The sequence below is a fragment of the Primulina tabacum genome, chromosome 10, assembly GCF_025594145.1.
Source record: "Primulina tabacum isolate GXHZ01 chromosome 10, ASM2559414v2, whole genome shotgun sequence".
NCBI lineage: Eukaryota > Viridiplantae > Streptophyta > Magnoliopsida > Lamiales > Gesneriaceae > Primulina > Primulina tabacum.
In genome coordinates this window covers 4922294-4943062 of record NC_134559.1, presented here as the reverse complement: position 1 = coordinate 4943062, position 20769 = coordinate 4922294, and the positions used below count along the sequence as shown (strand labels likewise).

At 33.5% G+C, this 20769-nt stretch overlaps 3 protein-coding genes and 1 pseudogene across 5 annotated transcripts; 3 read left to right on the top strand and 1 right to left on the bottom strand.

Moving 5' to 3' along the window:
* The first annotated feature begins 6566 nt into the window (after window positions 1–6566).
* LOC142505467 (uncharacterized) lies at window positions 6567–9011 on the top strand. 2 transcript variants are annotated; one of them, XM_075618450.1, is made up of 4 exons: window positions 6567–8009; window positions 8094–8298; window positions 8379–8515; window positions 8694–9011. In XM_075618450.1, the coding sequence occupies exon 1, from the start codon at window positions 6578–6580 to the stop codon at window positions 7763–7765; it is 1188 nt and encodes a 395-aa protein (XP_075474565.1). In that variant the 5' UTR covers window positions 6567–6577; the 3' UTR covers window positions 7766–8009; window positions 8094–8298; window positions 8379–8515; window positions 8694–9011. The 2 variants fall into 2 exon arrangements, with proteins under 2 accessions (XP_075474565.1, XP_075474564.1); XM_075618449.1 differs by having other exon boundaries at window positions 8379–8554.
* A 1276-nt stretch (window positions 9012–10287) lies between these two features.
* LOC142506050 (damage-control phosphatase At2g17340-like) lies at window positions 10288–13963 on the top strand (annotated as a pseudogene).
* Window positions 13964–15217: 1254 nt separating this feature from the next.
* LOC142505312 (uncharacterized) lies at window positions 15218–16132 on the top strand. Its single transcript, XM_075618250.1, has one exon. The coding sequence runs from the start codon at window positions 15340–15342 to the stop codon at window positions 15775–15777; it is 438 nt and encodes a 145-aa protein (XP_075474365.1). The 5' UTR covers window positions 15218–15339; the 3' UTR covers window positions 15778–16132.
* Window positions 16133–17564: 1432 nt separating this feature from the next.
* On the bottom strand, window positions 17565–20448 carry LOC142506120 (mitochondrial phosphate carrier protein 1, mitochondrial). Of its 2 annotated transcripts, none has more exons than XM_075619269.1 (6): window positions 20055–20448; window positions 19419–19768; window positions 19287–19330; window positions 18424–18564; window positions 18148–18272; window positions 17565–18026 (listed from the first exon to the last, which is right to left on the bottom strand). In XM_075619269.1, the coding sequence occupies exons 1-5, from the start codon at window positions 20184–20186 to the stop codon at window positions 18172–18174; spliced, it is 768 nt and encodes a 255-aa protein (XP_075475384.1). In that variant the 5' UTR covers window positions 20187–20448; the 3' UTR covers window positions 17565–18026; window positions 18148–18171. The 2 variants fall into 2 exon arrangements, with proteins under 2 accessions (XP_075475384.1, XP_075475383.1); XM_075619268.1 differs by having other exon boundaries at window positions 17578–18026; window positions 18350–18564; window positions 20055–20447.
* Between the last annotated feature and the right edge of the window lie 321 nt (window positions 20449–20769).

Here is a 20769-nt window from a genome sequence, read left to right as displayed (position 1 = left end):
CTTACTATTTCATTTTTCTCATTTCGCTTTCGAATAAAAACCCATTTGTATCCAACAGGTTTTACACCTTCAGGTGTAAGGACTATAGGTCCAAAAACATTACGTTTATTTAACGAATCCAATTCAACCTGGATGGCTTCTTTCCATTTTATCCAATCCTTCCGATTTTTACATTCACCAAAAGATTTTGGTTCATAATCTTCATTATCATTTATGATGTCGATTGCCACATTATAAGAAAATATATCATCAATTTCTTCTATATCTTTTCGGTTCCATATTTTTCCAGTATTAATATAATTGATAGAGATTTCATGATTCTCGTCAGTTTGTGGTTCTGATAGAACATTTTCATCATCATGTGTTTCTTTAGGAACACCATTCTCTATTTTGTGATCATCATGTGTTTCTTCAGAAACATCATTCTTTATTTTGTGATCATCGTGTTTCTCTATGAATTTTCTTTTTCGATGATTTTTATCCTTGGAACCGACTGGCCTTCCACGCTTCAGGCGTTTAATGACATCATGAGTATCTTCCATTTGTTTCTTTGGAATTTCAATTCGAGCAGTGGCATTTGCAGCATGTATATATGATTTAGTTACCCCTTTGTGTCAGCAAATGCATCTGGTATTTGATTTGCTATTCTTTGCAAGTGTACAATTTGTTGTACATCTTTTTCACATTGTTTTGTTCTTGGATCCAGATGTAACAATGATGATACATACCATGTAATTTCCTTTTCGGTATGTTTCTGCTCTCCCCCTAACATTGGGAAGATTTCCTCATTAAAATGACAATCAGCAAAACGTGCTGTGAACACGTCGCCTGTCTGAGGTTCAAGATATCGAATGATTGATGGACTATCATAACCGATATAAATTCCAACCTTTCTTTGAGGTCCCATTTTCTTTCGTTGCGGTGGTGCAATAGGCACATACACCATACATCTAAAAATTCTCAGATGAGAAATGTCTGGTTCTTTACCAAATGCAAGCTGCAATTGGGAGTATTTATGATATGCACTTGGTCTGATGCGAATTAATGAAACAGCGTGTAAAATTGCATGTCCCCATATAGAAATAGGGAGCTTTGCTTTCATAATCATTGGTCTAGCAATCATTTGCAGACGTTTAATCAATGATTCAGCCAATCCATTCTGTGTATGTACATGAGCAACAGGATGCTCAACAATGATTCCCATAGACATACAATAATCATTGAAAGTTTGGGAAGTAAATTCATCAGCATTATCAAGTCTAATTTTCTTGATTGTATAATCGGGAAATTGATTACTCAATTTTATTATTTGAGCAAGTAATCTTGCAAATGCAACATTTCGAGTTGATAATAAACATACATGTGACCATCTGCTGGAGGCATCAATCAATACCATAAAGTATCTGAATGGTCCACATGGTGGATGGATTGGTCCACAAATATCACCCTGAATACGTTCAAGAAACATTGGTGATTCAGTTTGGATTTTGACTGGTGATGGTCTTATAATAAGTTTTCCAAGAGAACATGCTTTACATTGAAACTTATTATTCTGAAAGATCTTCTGGTCTTTCAGTGGATGACCATGTGTATTTTCTATAATTCTTCGCATCATTGTTGAACCAGGATGTCCTAATCGATCATGCCAATTGGTTAATATCGAAGAATTATCAACTACCATGTTTGATTCAATGAGACTTATATGTGTATAATGCAATCCAGTAGGGAGCATTGGCAGTTTTTCAATCACATATTTCTTTCCTGATTTATATGTGATAAGACACATATATTTCTCACTCCCTTCATTCATTGTTTGAGTATCATACCCATGGGAATATATATCATTAAAACTCAACAAATTTCTTTTCGATTGTGGTGAATATAAAGCATCATTGATCAAAAATTTTGTACCATTAGGTAACAAAAATTGTGCTTTACCACAAACTTTAATCAAGTCTACAGGACCTGATATTGTATTCACCGTTTTTTGTTGGTTTTAGTTCCAAGAAATATCTTTTATCTCGGAGGATAGTGTGCGTTGTACCACTATCGGGTATGCAAACTTCAGCTTTGCTCATAGCATTTTCCATATTTGAACTTCAAAAAAATATGCAATGAAATAAATTACTTGCAATATATATTTAAATATAACACAAATCATAATTATACAATAAAACATTATTCTATGAATACATGAAAAATAGATTATTGTACATTTATATTCTACCATTATATTGTTCATTTTCAGATAAATCGTTGAGAAAATCTGCCAGCATCAATATTGTTCATTTCTATCACACCAACATATTGATCATTTCCAGAGAAATCATTCATAAAATCACCAGCATCAAAATGATTTGATTCACTCAAACGGTCACTGCGTTCAGTGAAGTTGGTCTCCTTTTCTTTCCCCTTTAATGATTCTTTATAAAGTTTACAAAGGTGCTCAGGGGCTCGACAAACTTTGGACCAATGTCCTGGAGTACCACATCTGTAACAAGAACTTTCATATCTTTTTGAGTGCTTCTCATTAACACTTGTATTCTCATGATGCCTTTTCTGTGGATGGTTTGGGACGTTCTTTTGAGATGAGTTATAAAAATAACTATATCGATTATTTTCAAAACCACGGCCTTGACCACGACCACGGCCAATTCCACGTCCACGTCCACGTCCACGTCCACGACCTCGACCTCGACCTCGACCAAAACCTTGTCTTTGAATTTGATTTTGGTTTCCAGGTTTAAATTCATTTTTACTTACAGCATTTACTTCTGGAAATGCTGTTGATCCAGTGGGTCGGGACTGATGATTTCTCATTAATAGCTCGTTGTTTTTTTCCGCCACAAGAAGACAGGCGATGAGTTCAGAATATCTCGCGAATCCACGTACTCTATATTGTTGCTGTAGAGTAATATTTGATGCATGAAACGTGGAAAATGTTTTTTCAAGCATCTCAGATTCTGTGACCTCATGTCCACAAAATTTTAATTGCGAGATTATTCTATACATCGCCGAATTGTAATCACTGACTTTTTTAAAGTCTTGGAATCTCAATGTATTTCATTCATCCCGGGCGGTCGGAAAGTATAACTTCTCTTATATGTTCGAATCTTTCTTTTAATCCCTTCCACAAAGCCATGGGATTTTTTTCAGTCAGATATTCACATTTCAATCCATCGTCGAGATGTCGACGCAAAAATATCATGGCTCTTGCCTTTTCTTGTGACGTGCATATGCCATTTTCTTTAATGGTCTCGCTTAGACCCAATGACTCAAGATGCATTTCTACATCTAGAGTCCATGGCATATAATTCTTTCCCGTGATGTCGAGCGCAACAAATTCGAGCTTTGTTAAATTTGACATGGTGGTACTAAAAAAAATTACGATGCATTTTATTAGTTAATAATTATTGCAATACAAAGTAACGGATAAACAACAAGTACAAGTATTTGTAAAAATAAAGAAAACACATGAGTAGGATATTCTCCGATAAATAAAAGACTCGTGAGTATGATGACCAAAATAATTAAAAATAACCTTGAGAAAGTCATCTTCTTTTTTCTTCGAAAAATTTGATGATGAATAATTTTTAGAGAAGAAGAGAAAGTTGGAGTGATGGAATGTGTTTGTGAGATCATATTTATAGGGCAAAAACTAGCCGTTTTTTACCATTTATGACCGTTGGGGTACAAAAAAAATAAAGGTATGTATTTGTATAATTTTATGGTAATAATATGATATATATAATATTAGACATGTTTAAATAATTATGTATATCATATCATAATATTATAATGAGTGTCATAATTTATTTTGTTTAAAAACCTTATAGGCTTTTATACTTGTCGTATCCCTTACCGGGAGTGTGGGATTTCGTCTTAAAATCCTCCCAGGATTTATAACAAGTTTATGAAAAATTTATTTTTATTATTTCTAATAATAACATTATATTGTATATTAAATAAATACACAATAAATAAATAACAGTAAAATAAATATAATTATTTTTGTTACCTTTTTCTTCTGTTTGGAGCTTGGAAAAGTATGTAGGACTTTTAGAGCTTCGTGTTGATAACGTGTTGTGAAAAAGTAAAAATTTATGGTAAAAAGTAAAAATCTCAAACTCTCAAAATTTACCAAACTACACACTTTATAATATTTTTCTCTCTACTCAATTGTGATTTTCTTCACAAATGAGATATCTATTTATAGGAAATCTTTACAAATAATCCAAAAATAAAATACATCATTACCTACATCATCACACACTAATTTTCAATATTTACAACTCTTATTTTCAACATTCAAATATTCAATACACACATTTTAAATATTATTTTCCAATAAAAACATATATTTGTAACAACCATGCTTTTATCAATATATGCACAATTAATGATTATATCGATTGAGTGTACAATATAAGGTTTGACATAATCGAATCGGTACTTTTATTAATGATAAAAACTTGTGTGAGACGGTCTCACGGGTCTTATTTTGTAAGACATATCTTTTATTGGGTCATCTATGAAAAAATATTACTTTTTATGCTAAGAGTATTGTTTTTATCGTGAATATCAGTAGTATTGACCCGTCTCACAAATAAAAATTCGTGATACTGTCTCACAAGATATGTACTCTTTATTAATTGAATCACGATAATATAAGATCATATATATCTTGTTGTCTATGAAAAATTATTGTCTCTCTCAATTGAAAATAAATTGAAAATTACCCAAAAAATATTGTAACTCCTTGGATAATCTTGATTAAATTTTGTTGAATTTTAATATTTGTTACACACATCATGGATTTGAGATAATGAAATATATGCTTTTTTTTAATGACAACGTAACCAAACACGTGACTATCATTCAAAATTTTGAAATATTAACATCCAAATAAATATATTCTCATTATGTTCAAATAATATAAAAAAATATCTTTCTATAAACTTTAATAATTTTTTTACAGAATTATTATTAAATTTGTTTCCAAACTAATTCATAATTATATTATATCCTAAAATTATATATTTTATTTTAAAATAAAATTATAATATTTGAAAAATAAAATTATTTAATCATACAATTTTAATGTTTCCTTTCAAGACATAAAAAATATTTATAATATTTCCAAATTCAGAAACAGTAGGCTGAAAACTTAAAACCAATGTTCTCCAAACCGGACCGGACCGGCCGGTCGGACCGGTTCAACCGCGAACCGGCCTCCAGACCGATCCGGAGATAAGTAAAAACCCGGAAAACAGGTTTAACCGGAAAAAACCGGTTAAAACCCGGTTAAATCGGAAAAACCGGAAACCGGCCGGTCTTTAGGAACCGCACGGGTCTGTGAAATTATAAAAAAAATTGCCCATATATTTTAATAATTTAATTATCCTCATTCTCGTTGACGGGTTAGAATTAAAAATCGACACAAGATTTGGAGAGATCTCCACACCACGCCTGCTTATTACTAGCTTGATTGGAAAGGAGGGATCTCAAAGTAATGAGTAATGTTAGTTTAGACTTTTTTTGGTATATTGTTTATCTTGCAAAATTAATCAATCTCTTCCATTTTGTTGATGATTAGTGATTCTTTTCATAGTGTAAACCGTAAAGCATAGAAATTTTTTTTGGTACAGAAGCTTTTCAATCCTGAGACGTGCTCTTCCATTTCTTTGATCTTTTTTTCCCAATTTTCCATCGAGTGCACTCTGCAATAGCTGTTGGATTCCATTTTTTAAAAATAATTTTGTACTCATGTTTTCGTGTAGTTGAGTTGTGTTCTACATAGCAACACTTTGCAATTCCACAATGATGGATCGTGGCTTCTTTGTTTTCTTGAAACTAGCCAAGTCTTTGTCACAGATACCAACTTAGTCATTATAATTTTATTGTTGTTCAAACTTCAAAATTAATTATCTTGTATCTATATTACCCAAACCCAATCACAACTAAAGTTTCTTTTGCAAGAAATCAAGCCTACGAGAGTAGCTATAAATATTTAACATTTCTAAATTCTAACAATTTAAATTTTAAGAAAAAATGATCTGTCAGTAGCAATCATTAACTAATATATCAAATTTATATTCCTTTTGTGATGTATCTCTCAATTATTATATTGAATTACTCATATGTTCATAATTTATTGTTTATTTTCCTCTTTTACTATACTTCATCAACTGTGCATTAAAGTTCATTATTTTTTAAAATATAGATGGATTCATCAAGTGGCGGGTAAAAATCTAGTTCCACATCTAATTCTGTTTCCTCGTTTAGAAGCAAAACCGATCCAGCATGGGCTAATTTTAAAGAGGATGTGGGTAATGATGGGAAAAGAAGTTGGACTTGTTTGCATTGCAATAATGTGTGGAGGGTGGAGGGATCAATAGGATGAAAAAACATTTAGCAGGTAGAAAAGGAGATATTGCATCATGCAAAAAAGTTTCATATGATGTAAGATATCAAATGGAACAATCTTTAAAGGCATTTGAAGAAAAAAGCATAGCTCCGATATCATTTGAAGATGATAATATTGATGGGTCCTCATATGACAAATCTTGAAGAAGAAATGCATCCACCACATACTCAAACAAGGGGGAAAGATAAATCTTCTTTTGGTGCGGCTTCTCAAAAAGGAAAGAGAAAGAGAGATGAGAAGATGCCTAACTTTTTTGCACCAAGAACTACTATCGGTGCACAACGTTCTATCAAAAGTGTGCTCGTAAGTAAAGAAGCTTTACTTAATGTTGATATGAGCATTGCTAGGTTTTTTTATTATACTTGTATTCCCATCAATGCTGTGAATTCTGTTTATTTTCAACAAATGGTGGATGCTATTGCTGCTGTTGGTCCCGGTTATAAAGCACCGAAATATAATCAGTTGCGAACAAACTTATTAGGAAGCATGAAAAAGGAAGTTCAATTAGTAGTTGATGGTTATCGAAGTGTTTCGGAAGAAAGAGGTTGCACTATAATGGCTGATGGTTGGCAAGATCGGTCAAATAGGCAACTTATAAACTTTCTAGTGTATTGCAAGAAGGGAACATCATTTGTGAGATCTGTTGATGCTTCTGATATTGTGAAAAATGCAACCACACTTTGTAATCTATTTGTTGAGTTAGTGGAATGGGTTGGATCAAATAATATCGTTCATTTGGTAACTGATAATGGGGCCAACTATAAAGCAGCCGGTGTTTTGCTTCATGATAAGTATCCCTCTATCAAATGGTCGCCTTGTGCTGCACATTGTCTGAATTTGATTCTTGGTGATATTGGTAAAATGGAGCTTGTTAGTAATCTTACAAAAAAGGCTTCTTTGGTAACAAAATTCGTTTACAATCATGCATTTCTGTTGGCATGGTTGAGAAAGAGAGAAGGATGGACAGAGATTGTACGTCCAGGGCCAACTCGTTTTGCTACTACATTCATTGCATTGAAGAGTATCCTTGAACATCAACATGATTTGCAAGCTTTTTTTACTAGTAAGACATTTAAGGATTCTCGATACTTCAAAGACAAAAAAGCAAGTGTTGTTCTGGCGGTTGCTCTTGATACAAAATTTTGGAGTGATTGCACAGTTGTAGTTGGTGTTGCTGCTCCTCTAATACGTATGTTGCGTATAATGGATACTGATCGAAGGCCTTCAGTTGGTTATGTCTATGACGGAATGTATAGGGCAAAGAAAGCAATAAAAAATATCTTCAAGAATAAAAAGAAATTTTACAAGCCTTTTACAAGTATTGTCAAGACAAGATGAGACAAACAACTTCGACGAGATATTCATGCAGCAGCATATCTCCTGAACCCTGCTTTTGCATATGACAAATTTAATATGTGCACTAAAAAGGAGATAATGGATGGTTTTGTTGAGATGGTCACTACCTTGATTAGTGATAGATCTGTTCAAAGAAAGTGCATTGATGAAGTAGCAATTTATCAAGATAGATTAGGAAGTTTTGCTCGACAACTTGCTATTGATTCATCAAAGAGTATGCAACCAGGTATGCATTATTATTTTAAATATTATTGTTGTGGTAATTCTTATATTTTGTACTCATTGTTTAAAAGTTTAAATTTTCTTGTAGATGAATGGTGGAGAGTTTTTGGATGTAGTGCTCCAAACATACAAAATTTGGCTATTAAGATTTTGAGCCAAACTTCTTCTTCTTCGGGATGTGAAAGAAATTAGAGCGTGTTTGAAAGAATACATACAAAGAAAAGAAATAGATTGGAGCATCAAAGATTAAATGATCTTGTGTATGTCCATTACAACTTGCGTTTAAAAGAAAGGTGATGTTTTTTTTACTTACTCTTTCAATTTGAATTCTTGAAATTTAGAATTATTGTTTTGTTTATTGTTGTTGTTGTAGGCTTGATAACCAAATGAATTGTCAAGATCCTATTGATTATGAGACCATTGATAAAACTGACTTTTGGGTTATGGAAGAAGAAGAAGAAAATTCTTCACCTATTTTAGACATAGATGAGTTGGATGAGATGCTTTATAGTGAGGAAGCTCTTCCAATAAATATTCAAGAAGAAGAAAGTAAATTTTCTTTCCTTTATTTTTGTTAAATAGTTTAAAAAAATAATTATTTCTTGGTTTATGTCTTAATAATAATTTTTTTTAACAAATTTTTGCTTTCTGTTTGCTAAACATGTATTATTTTAATTTTTTAAAAAAGATTTAGATAAAGGTGTTGGTGAAATGCAAGAAACACCTTCTTTGGACTTGGAAGAACTTTTGGATGGTGGGGATGAAGATGATAATGACTACGAAAGAACACTTCAAGAATTGGATGCGGTGTGGGCATCAAAGGATGCAACTTGAAAGTTGAAACTGGATTTTGATACTTTTTTATATAAGAAACTTGATGTTTGCTATTTTTTTGTATAATTAAACTTGATGTTTTCTTGGGCACTTAAACTTGGTCATCACTATTTGGTTACATGTTAGATGTAATTTGGATTTTTGAATTTGAAAAGTGATGTTTATTTGGATATTTGTTGTAATTTTCATCTTAAAAATTAAGTAAAAACTATAAAAACATAAATAATCAATATTTTACTATTTTATTTATTATATAAAATAAATAAAATATTAATTTTATTGATCCGGTTCGACCGTTCGGTTGAACCGGTTGAACCAGTTGAACCATTTTTTAAGGCTTGACCGGTTCGATTAACGGTCCGGTTATAAAAACACTGCTTAAAACATACCAAGATTGATATCAAATTCAAAACTTAATTGTAATTAATTCGGTCGAAAAAAATTTAGAAAACGAAAAATTGAAGACATCACATAATTTAATCCTGGAGAGGGTAATAAAGCCAATTAGGTTAATAATCTATTATCATTATATAAATAATGTCACATAGAAGATCGAGGCATACATGAACTAGTTTTTTTAATAAATTATAAAATTTCAGCTGTCAAAAAAAATTGAGACATGCATGATAAAAAAATTTTTGTCAATCCCGTGACTACCATTTTTACTTTAAATAAAACAAAATATAATAAATTAGTTTTTAAAAATTAATTAAAAAATACTCCAAACTTATTATATTTCATATATAAAAATTTATTATATACCAATATATAGGGATGTAATTGAGTCGAGTCGAGCCGAACTCTTGAATGTTTGAGCTTGGTTCGTTTATAATCGAGCCGAGCTCGAGCTTTATTTAACGAATATATGCATGACTCACGAGCTTATTCAAGCCTTTATCGAGCCTAAACAAACTTAATAAATATGAATTATACATTTAAATTTTCATTAAATTAATTAAAAAAGTAAATTATATATTTAAAGAAAAATATATTATTCTTATTAAAATTTGTATATTTATTATAATAAATAAATTTAATAGATTTTTCTATATATTTCATAAATAATATGCAAAATCAATAAATCAAATATCAAAACTATTATTTTTTCATCTAAAATATTACTCATGAACTTACCAACAAACATGTTCACGAGCTAACGAGCCGAATACTGTAAAGTTTGAGTTTTGTTTGTTTATCTTAACGAGCCTCATTAAACGAGCTCAAGCGAGCTTTTACCGAATCGAGCTTCGAATAACTCACAAACGATTTGATTCGTTTACGTCCCTGCCAATATAAAACTATATTATAGATCAAAATTTGATTTACGTGTGTCCATGCTTACCAGTAATTTAATGTTACCTCATTTCAAAAAAAAAAAGTAATTTAATGTTACCTCAAACTACATTTTCCACTAATTCGGGACAATCTGGTATGCTCGAGAATTCGGCATGGTGAAATCGAGGGAAATGGTGGTGCTGCCGATGTTCATGGAGCAAAATTACAGAGCCTGCACCATTCCCTACAGGTTCCTCCCTCCCGACAATACTAAGAACACCACCCCACCGAGCTCACTTGGATCAATCTCTTCGCCAATTCCATCCCCTCTTTGCCGTACGTGGACTTTCCTTTTCTTTTTCAACTATCCGTATGTTAATTTGTCGTTATCTTCTCCCCCCATCTGTTTGTCATATTTGTTTGCCATGATTGATGCTTGTGATTGTGGATGAATTTGCAGGAATCGCGCTGAGAGTGACGATTCGGTGGCCGATGTACCCGCCAAAGCTTAAAAGTTCGGTCAAAGGTAGTATCTGGCTTGTGTATTTAGTTCAACCACTGACACACGAGATTCCTGTGCTCAATTGGTTGCATTTATTTTGTTTAGATTTTCTTGACTGCTTTGTGTACCAACCCTCTCTAGATATAAGTAACTGGAGGACTTGAAGAAAGATCCCGAAAGTCATAGTGGCCCGTCTGCATTGTGTGCCAATTGCTCTTGTAAAATCGAGCTATTCTGTTAAGTTTTCAAGTTATATTGTATATTCAATCTTTTCTATTCGCAACGAATTGTTATCAGCTTCTTTGCCAGCTTCGTGAGCAAGTCCTTGAAGAGGTGGGATTCGGAGATATATTTTAGAAGGTCAAGGTCAGGAATATTCTCCAATGTCCGTTTCAGTCTGATAATTAATAACACCAGCTTTATTCTCATAGACCTCGAGATTATGAGTTTGATGCTGTAATCAACTTCGTGGATTGTGAGAAAAGCAATTTTGTAATTGAGGGACAAATTCACCTTGAGTATTTCTTCAGACAGTGGTTGTCGGTTTTTTTAAAAATTAAAATAATGATTTTTAATAATTTTGGCCATTTACCGTGATAGCACCTACACACGTATCAACTCCTCTGGATTTGATGAAGCAGTTCTCACTTGAGCTTTATATTTTACTTCCTTCTCTGTTATACTTCTGCTTAAAAATGAGTGAAACAGGATAATTTTTTTCAATAATAGGATGAAGAGAATGCCAAGGCGATATCCCTGTTTAAGGATGTTGTTCATCTTAATGATGCCATAGAAGATGAAGCCAAGCGTATTGAGAATTTGATTAGAGGATGTTTGCTGGCTACATATTTGTTCTTGGCTCAGCTCAGGTATGTCAGCCTCTCAGCTAAGATTTGCAGAACTTGAGCACCGTTTTTGTTGGAATATCGTGTTTATGGTCATTTGATGCAAACTAGTTATGATGACCACATGATCATATGATTGATTTTTATGGAACAGTTATTTTTCTCATACACCTTTGCATTTTTTTAGCAACAATAGATTCCACAATTACCTTCAGTTTTTTAAAAATTTATTCGTAGGTATATCAGATTATAGCCTCTATCTCCTGATTGCAGTGGATTGTCCCTGATGAAACTGAAAATTCCTGGAGCTTCGCTGACATCATCGTTTTATTCTCTCACCTCATTATGAATTTGATGTTGAAAGATTCTAATAAAATTTCAATTCAACATAAAATTTTTTAACTTTCGACACTATTCACCACAACTTAGATTTCGGACTAGGCTGTAGCTTGTGCATGGAAATCTGATTCAGTGTGTTGTTTTTCTTTGGAGCACAGTGTGTTGTTTTTTATCCTGCAGTCTTTCAGAAAATGTGGAAGACTCAAACTTCTGATTGCCACGCTGTTGTATTACCACCACACTGATTTTATATTGAAATTCATATTTAATTATATGCATTCATAAAAAGCTTCGCGGTTTTCAAGTTTAGAAGCATGCACAGTGGTAGCATACTGGCATTTAAGTTATATGGTTTGAGTTGGATTGATTCCTCAGCCTGCATTTACTTTATCCGGTTGGAATAATTCCTCCGTCTGTGTTTTAAGTTATCTGGTTGGATTAATTTCTCAGCCTTTGAATGACGTGAAATAATTTGTCAACTCACTTGAACTCTCAAAGCTAGCGGACTTGTTTGCAAGGCATGGTATGTCCTTTCAAGCTAGCTGTCAGAACCTTGTCCCACGACCCTGGGTTATTGATGATTTGGTCAATTTTATATCTAAATGGGGTAAAAAATCGTGGTATAAGGTTAGTTTCTGGGGATAAATTGACCTGCAATGGTTGTCATCAATCATTTATGTACATTTTACTCTCTCTAACTTGCTTTCCAATTGCACAGGCTGTAATATTTGTAGATATTTCTGGTGCAGATATTATTTTGGGATTGCCATTTGCAAGAGAGCTATTACGACATGGTATACAGGCTTGGTTTCATTTTTTATTGCTTGTCGGTTAAGTGTTTGGCCTATATTTTTACCAAGAAAGTAGAAGTAAAGATTTTATCTTGATTGGAGAGAAATTCCTGCCAATTATCTTTTATTCCCTTGCGGTGATGCAGAAATCAGGTGACTTATAGATTAATTAGTCAAAACTCAGGAGTGAGAAAATGAGCACAGAGCATACATATATACATTCATATATATATAATACTTACATACATATGTACGTACATAGAAATATATAATACAAAAATACATACATAGTATGTATGTATGTATGTTTGTATTATTGTATGTATGTATTATATATATGAATGTATACATCCTATCTTAGACATGGAAAAAATTTGTTTTCGTCTTTCAAGGGGGAAACACATTTCTTTTTTTGCAGGTTGTATTGGCTGCAATGACTTGCCTTCTATCAATGAAGTTTTAGCGAAGGTAGTAGAGTTGTTATAGTATTTGTGCTATTATAGCTTAAAAGTCAGAAGGTTGAGTTTGTCACCAAAAGTTCGTATGCACAGTTGAAGGATGAGAATAGGAAGCTTCTGGGAGTTGGCACTTCAAATTTTTCATTGCCCATTCTGGTAATGATTTGCCTGCAAAAAATCCATTTCTTAATTTTTTCCGGCTTTGTTTCTTGAAATAAGCCTTCCACATATATTTTAGTATGGTTTAATGTTATAACAGGTTGTTGATCTTACCAGTGTATCACAAGAACTTTCCTACCTAGCAAGTGATGCAGACCTTGGATTTTGGAAGGAATGGTAAGTTCCTACCAGGTTATTACAAAACATGACTAAATTTTCTGAGCCTCGAATACTTTACCTTGATATTTTTTGGTCAGGGCCGTGGAATAGAGACGAACCTCTATGCACAATTTAAATGCGATTCCTCGAAAATTGCTATGGTAAGGTAAACTCCCTTCGAATATTCTCGTAGGTTGCTACTGATGGATATGTATTTATCTCTTAATCAGCAATTCAGGTGAAGCACCCAGAGGTCACTGAGTTCCTGGGAAGACGTCTATACGATTGCATCGTCGAGTTCAACCAGTACATGGCCTAAACATATCTATCTAGCATCTGAAATTGCCCAAATTTTATCACGAGATCACGGTTGGCCTACTATTTTTCTGAAGTTTTTTTGGGCTATTATAACTTGCGGTCATCGAGTCTAGATGGAACTGCCAATCGTGTCTTGCCTCGTTTGGAATTTTCCAATGGACAAACTTTGAGTTTAAGGAGTCATGTCTTTTATTTTTAAGTTCATATCATCATATGTAAATATTGACATGAATGATATCTAATGAAATATATTTAAATAAAAAATTTAAAAAAAATCAGGTGTATGTAAAAAATTATGACATACATCATATGATACATATTTCCTCCATTCCAATACAATGTAAGTTGATAAAGATCAGCTTGATGAATTTTTAAAGTGAAATTTTGAATAAATAAATAAATTTATTTTAAATAATTTAATAATATAGTGTTATAATATATATTCATGATTCAAGATGTGAAAGCTTAGTTTTATAAAAACCATAGAATAATTAAGATATTATGTTGCTCGTAAAGGCAAAAATTTATGTGAGACGGTCTTACGAGTCGTATTTTGTGAGACGAATATTTTTTTTAGGTCACTCATGAAAAAATATTATTTGTTAGGTTAAGAGTATTACTTTTTATTGTGAATATCGGTAGGGTTGATCCGTCTTACAGATAAAGAATTGTGAGACCGTCTCACAAAAGATCTACTCGATCATAGAATTTAGAAATCTGTGTGTTGTACTAAATAACTGTTTTTTTCCCAAAAAAATTTATAAGAGGCAAAATATGTTGGAAAGTATTGAAAGACAAATAATTATTAACGTGCAAACAAAAAAAAAAATTATATATATATATATATATAAATAATTATCATATAAAATTTAAACCGATCCAAAATTTCTTCCCTTTAAGTGCGATTGAAGGGGCCCCGTGAGACTTTAACGTAATCCAAATCCCCTGTTTAACGGGCCAAAGCTTGAGTTTTTCCTAAAAAGTTGTGTCGTAATTTTTTCCAATTTCTGAGTATTTTTAGCCAATAAAGTAATAAGAGGTGAAGCATTTGTAGAAGTAAATTGAGATCTTTACTTAAATATTGCCGTATATAAAATCAAACCTGCTATTTTGTTCCAAACTTATATAACATAAAAAATCGAATATAATATCTCGTTTCAAGTTTAAAAAGTCGATACTGATTATAATCATTGATGAAGTCAAGGCGACGGATATTTGCAACCGACCCATTCAATTTTTTTAATTTCATTGATCAGAGACCTAAAAATATTGAGTAGGTATCTTGTGAGACGGTCTCACGAATCTTTATCTGTGAGACGGGTCAACCTACAGATATTCACAATAAAAAGTGATATTTTTTCATGAATGACCCAAATAAGAGACCTGTATCACAAAATACGATCCGTGAGACCGTTTTACACAAGTTTTTGCTAATAATATTTATATATTTTTTATTTTCTCGACCTCTATTTTCTGGCTCGATCATAATGATTGATTAATAAAACGTTGATAGCCAAAGGATGGTTAATGGGTAAACACACGGTTGGTGTTGTGTGAAATCCAAATAAAACAGGTTGTCTCGTAGCTGTGAACAATGCATTCCAACTAGCCTCTTAATCCATTCTCTCCTCTTCGACTCAACTCAGAGTGGAGAATGATGAGCTGCAGGTCCGTTTTCAAGATGATGCAGCAGCAGGGTTCGCAGTCACTCCCGGTATCGGAGCCAGGGCTTCAGGAGCAGCGACCTGGGATCCGGCGGAGGCTCTCATCCCTCTCCCTCAACCTCAAGATCCAGCCCTCTCCCCCCGCCGCCGCGGCATGGGCGTTCCGCCGCTCCAAGTCACTCTCCTCCCTGGGAGAGAACGCCGGCGACTCCATAAGGAAGTGGTGGGATTGGGGGTGGGGCTGGATCCTCTCCAGGAAGCCCGCCTTCGCGGTAGATCTGGAGATGAACGAGGAGGAGACCGCCACCATCGGGTTTCACAACAAGGGCAGCTGGCGGCACGTCTTCTTCAAGGTCACCTCCCAGCTCCGCCGCAAACTCTCCAGCTCAGGCGACGTCGGCCTCCCCCAGACCATGCGCTCCATCTAATCATCAAGGAATCATCCTACACATAATATGCCTGCACATTGTGAACCCAGAATCAAAATAATTCACAATCCAGCAGATTCTTCCAAGTCCAGCCCAATTAATGTATCGATCGATCGGCGTGTCGTGGGGTGTGATTGGTATATGAATTCCATTTATTCTATTGTTGCTTAAAATGAAGATTGTTTCGTTGTAATCTCAGCTAATTTGATGTTCTTCGTATGTATGAAAACGGAGTGTAGGATACTCAGTTTTTTGTCAGACAAATTTGTCGGCGGTGTTCGTGTTTTTTTCTTTTTTAATTATTTTTGTTATTTATTTTTGGCCTTTTCAAGTAAAAGAAATTGGGATTCGGTTATTTTTTGCGGGAGTTTATTTTTGCGCATGGAAAAATTCTAAAAACTAGTTATTTTGGACATGGGATGTGTATGTAGTCTTTTTTATCATTATCGATGGACTAAAGTGAAATTTGATAAATTATGGAGGGATTAAATTGATATCTGTATTTTTTAAATAAAAAAATAAAATAAAAGCGTGTATTGAAATTTTAAAAACAAAAACAAAAAACAAAAATGTAATATTATAAAATTGAAAGAAAAAGTCGGTCCAACTTTAATAAAATAAAATAGATAGAATATATTAAAAAATATTAATAAACTAATATATCTTCTATTTTTAAAAATAAACACATTTAACAAAAAACGTCTATTTTGGTTTGCAAGAGGTTTACGTCAAAATTTTGGAATATACCTAATTTTTTTATTATTACTAAAGCACTGTCGGTGCATAATATTGTTATTATTGTCAGTCTTGAAATGACATGAAATTAATCATATGAAGCCGACACAATAATATATATATATATATATTTATTTTATATAAAATAATTATATTATTAGAGGTTTTCAATTTTTTTCCCTGGAAAATAATTAATCAACAAAATATGAAAACGGGTTCTATCAAAAAGTAAAATAAAAATAAAACTATTTTAAAAAGTACATTCTACCAACCTTCTCTTTACTCTTCTTGAAAAACCATTCCAAATAAATGTATTGAGAAATGTAGATTATATATTTCATGTTCTTAAACACAACGAGTATTTTAAAAATATTTGTAATGTTTTATAAACTAAATAATCTCAAATTATGTGTTTAGATAAAAAAATTTGAAAATTATTTTTTTAAAAATATTCTTCATGTATAATTTTTAAAGAATAATTAACTAATTGAATGATTTTTTTAATGTTTTTAAAATAAAAAAATATTGGTTAAACGAGAATTATAAAATTTATAAAATAGCTACCCAAAGATGTCTTGATTATTTCATTCTTTTAAAAATGATTATCCAATCACTTTTTCAATTCTAAAAACATTTCAGTGAAGAATAGATGTTTTGTGAGACGGTCTTACGAATCTTTATCTGTGAGACAGGTCAATCATACCGATATTCACATTAAAAAACAATACTCTTAGCATAAATAATAATACTTTTTCATGGATGACTCAAACAAGAGATCCGTCTCACAAAATACGACCAATGAGACCGTCTCACACAAATTTTTGTTTTTTGGATAAAATAATTCTTCAAACACATACATATTTATTCTTAAAACTTTTAAAACATTTTATTAATTTTTCGTAAAAAATATTTTCATAAAAAAAGTCCAAACGGAGCTTAAATCTTTTTTATATCTTCAACGTCCCCTAAAATGGGTTAATGAGATCCTACCTATGTGGGCACTACCCTCATTTCATTTCAACGGGTAAGATCTTGCCACACATACAATTTCAAAAAAACAATTGATCCTATATATGCATGGGCAAATCTTGGGGGACAATGACCTACATGGGTAGGATGAAATAAACCCCTAAAATGTAGGTTACATTCTCAAATTTAATATCCCAACACATAATTTTCCCGACATTTCCCTAAAACACTCGAGAATACATCAAAACATTGCCCTTGCTACTCCACCCATTTTCGCATTTGCACATCAAGAAATATATCTACATACGTATAACATTGTTTTTTCAAAAGAAACCAGTGATTTGACTGCACTTTCATGGAGAATAAATGAGTTGCCAAGAATTCCAATCCAGCCCAACAAACCAAACGGTAAACAACACCACTGCCACCGTCATCGTTTTGTATACATGCAGGATTTTGCGAATCGTCCAAAGAAACTCTCCATCATCTAGCATCCTATCAACTCCGTGTCTTTCAGATGCTTTCTCAGCCCTCCGCTTGCCGGCCTGAAAACTCCCAACATTAGAAGCTCACATCACTCGTAAAACACATAATTTGGATATCACAAACTTATAAATGACACTTTTTTCTCATTGTACCGAAACCTGAAAATGTTAAGTCACTTACAGGCCGCTAAATAGTTTGATGCTGTCATAGAAAAACCACTGCAGAGTAACAACTGGACCCACAATTGCAATTCGAACGGGAAGGCTTCTCGTAAACAAATTGACAAGCCCAATGTTCTTCGCAGCCTGAAACAAACCATGATAAGACCATATGCCACTAAAATAAGGAAGAATAAGCATCACAAGGAACTCATATTCAATACCTGCATCACAGTTGGAGATGTTTTATTGTAAAGAGACGAAACAATATTGTCTGCTGGATTAGAGATTACCGTACCAACAGCACCAGCTGTATACCCGGACAAACATGTGACGGCAAGCTGTTGAGATTTTGAGCAATCTTCTTTCTTTCTTTGTATAATGTTGTCATACATCAGTTCCACAGTATTCTCAAATGTTGTAAACATAACCATTGAAACTGCCCAAGTATGTAATCATTTCCAAAAATAAGCAATTTAACTGGTTAACAGATTATGTGATACCATGAAGAAAATAAGGCTAGACCAAAGACTTTTCAAAGTAATATTTTTCGTTATGTTTTTCTTCCACACCATTACACATACATGTACAATGTAATTATACACAATAAGCGTAGTTTGGCTAGAATGGCAGGCCAAGTTTGTTGCTAATTTACAGAAGAAAATCCTTGCAAAAAAAATGACAAAATTATAGCTCATCTCAACATTATGCAATCCATAGTCTTAACAACAGGAAACATCTGGAAAACGTGGATCAAAAGTGAGACATCTTATAATACATAGCTCTCATCCTCCTAAAATAATAAAGAGGTGATAAGTTTCAGGAATCACAGCATGCAGAGGCATAACAAAAACTTTGGCGAGCTAAAACTAACTAAGCAAGAAAATGCACCAACTCTTCGCAACATTCTGCAGTTTCCACAAAGTTGTTTCAGTAAGTAGGAAACATCCACCGAGTGCAAAGAGTTCCATAAATACAGAATATGAGTAAATAAGATTTATTAACATAATTAATTTTTTAAGATAAAATGCATAATCCAAAATAATCAAGCTAATAAACGGATCCACGACTATAAATCCTTGAACAAATTGCCAATGCGTACTATCTCAGATGCACATTTTGACAAAATGATAAATGAGAAGCTCGTTAAGCAAGGCATACATGGAAGATTACGGCCCCAAAGTGGAAGAAGACCCTTGTAGAATCTGCAACCAAATAAGAATCATAATAGAATCAGCATGGCGCAATGGAACCCCTAAGTAAAATGTCCACCTTAATGGTGTTTGAAATTACCCATAAATTCCTTCAGTGGCATAAATTTTCGGAAATCCATCAGTTAAGCCTTTGGCAAAAGTTGGTTTAGTTTGAACTCTAATTTTGACAGCTTCAAATGGACAAAGGGCGACATCAGCAAATATTTGAGCAGACGCACTGCTGAGGAAGAATATAACCCCCTTTCTTTGATCCACCAACACATCCCCATAAAGCTTCTTGAAATACTCATAAAGACCAAATTTGCATCCACCTTGTAAACCATATCCAAAAAATTTCCCAGACCAACCTCTCCAAAGAGCAGAGGCACCTTCTTCTCTGCACAGAGTTGTAAGGCCCGATAGGATGCCGCTATACTTGATCGGGTTCACCTGTAATGTACAAAGGGTACGGCAGCAAACATATTATCATTAAGACAACAAACATCCTTATTCAAGAACTTGTTCTTCTTAACTGTAAGCAACATCCCAGTAATCAGTTAAATGCCATAAAAAAAACCATCTCAACTTCGACAAGTTACAAGGAAAAGCAAAGCGGATACCAAGAACAAGGTTTACACATCGACAGACAAAAATTAAGACACCCAAAAAAATTAAAGAATGTAAATCACAAGAACATGAAACGAGAATAGGACGAGTCGACAATTTCTAAGCAGACCTGCATGTTAACCTTCAAGACATCGAGTGGGGTGATCGAGAGATGGGTGACCCCGGCGCTCAGCATACCTCCAGCAGCACACACACCGTAGTACCCGGCCGTAAACTCCTCGACCCTACGCCTGTTATTCATGTTTCCTCTGCGATAAAACTCAACACGTTTGAGGATCTTTCACTCACGTACACACGCAGAGACCATCTCTCTGGGACAGATAACAAGCAAAAGAGATGCCGAACGCCCAATGGGTAGGCTCCATTAGCGTCTTTGAGGTGGCGAATTTTCAAAGGGTTGGCTGGTAGGTTCCCGCAGTCTTGTTTGGAAAATGGGTTTTCATGCTCCTGATCATGCCCACGTTCTTCCTCTCTGCGCCTCGCAACTGATTAACATTTCCCGAACCGGACCCGGATGGGTACAATAACCCGGATAGAGTTTAGCCCTAATTTGTTTTGGTTTGGGCCAGTCCCGCACCTACTTCCCAAGCATGACAAATGATCCTCTTATAAATGGGCCTCTTTCGTCCCACTACATTTTTGTTTATTATTCACTACCAAAAAAATTAAAAAAACTAGTTCCTCACACGCGATGCGTGTGTACAATTTTTTTTATCATTATTGATGAACTAAAGTAAAATTTGATAAATTATGGAGGGACTAAATTGATATTTGAATTGTTGAAATAAAAAAAATTAAAATAAAAGTGTGTGTTGAAATTTTAA

Bases quoted from the DNA above. Each gene is read 5' to 3' on its own strand.
- LOC142505312 (XM_075618250.1), top strand. From the start codon at position 15,340: ATGATGAGCTGCAGGTCCGTTTTCAAGATGATGCAGCAGCAGGGTTCG.
- LOC142505467 (XM_075618450.1), top strand. From the start codon at position 6,578: ATGCATCCACCACATACTCAAACAAGGGGGAAAGATAAATCTTCTTTT.
- LOC142506120 (XM_075619268.1), bottom strand. From the start codon at position 20,186: ATGAATAACAGGCGTAGGGTCGAGGAGTTTACGGCCGGGTACTACGGT. The intron at 19,769-20,054 runs GTCTGCTTAGAA...TGTACATTACAG, and splicing joins TCTTGAAGGTTAACATGCAG to GTGAACCCGATCAAGTATAG. The intron at 18,027-18,147 runs GTAAGTGACTTA...GGGAGTTTTCAG, and splicing joins ATCAAACTATTTAGCGGCCT to GCCGGCAAGCGGAGGGCTGA.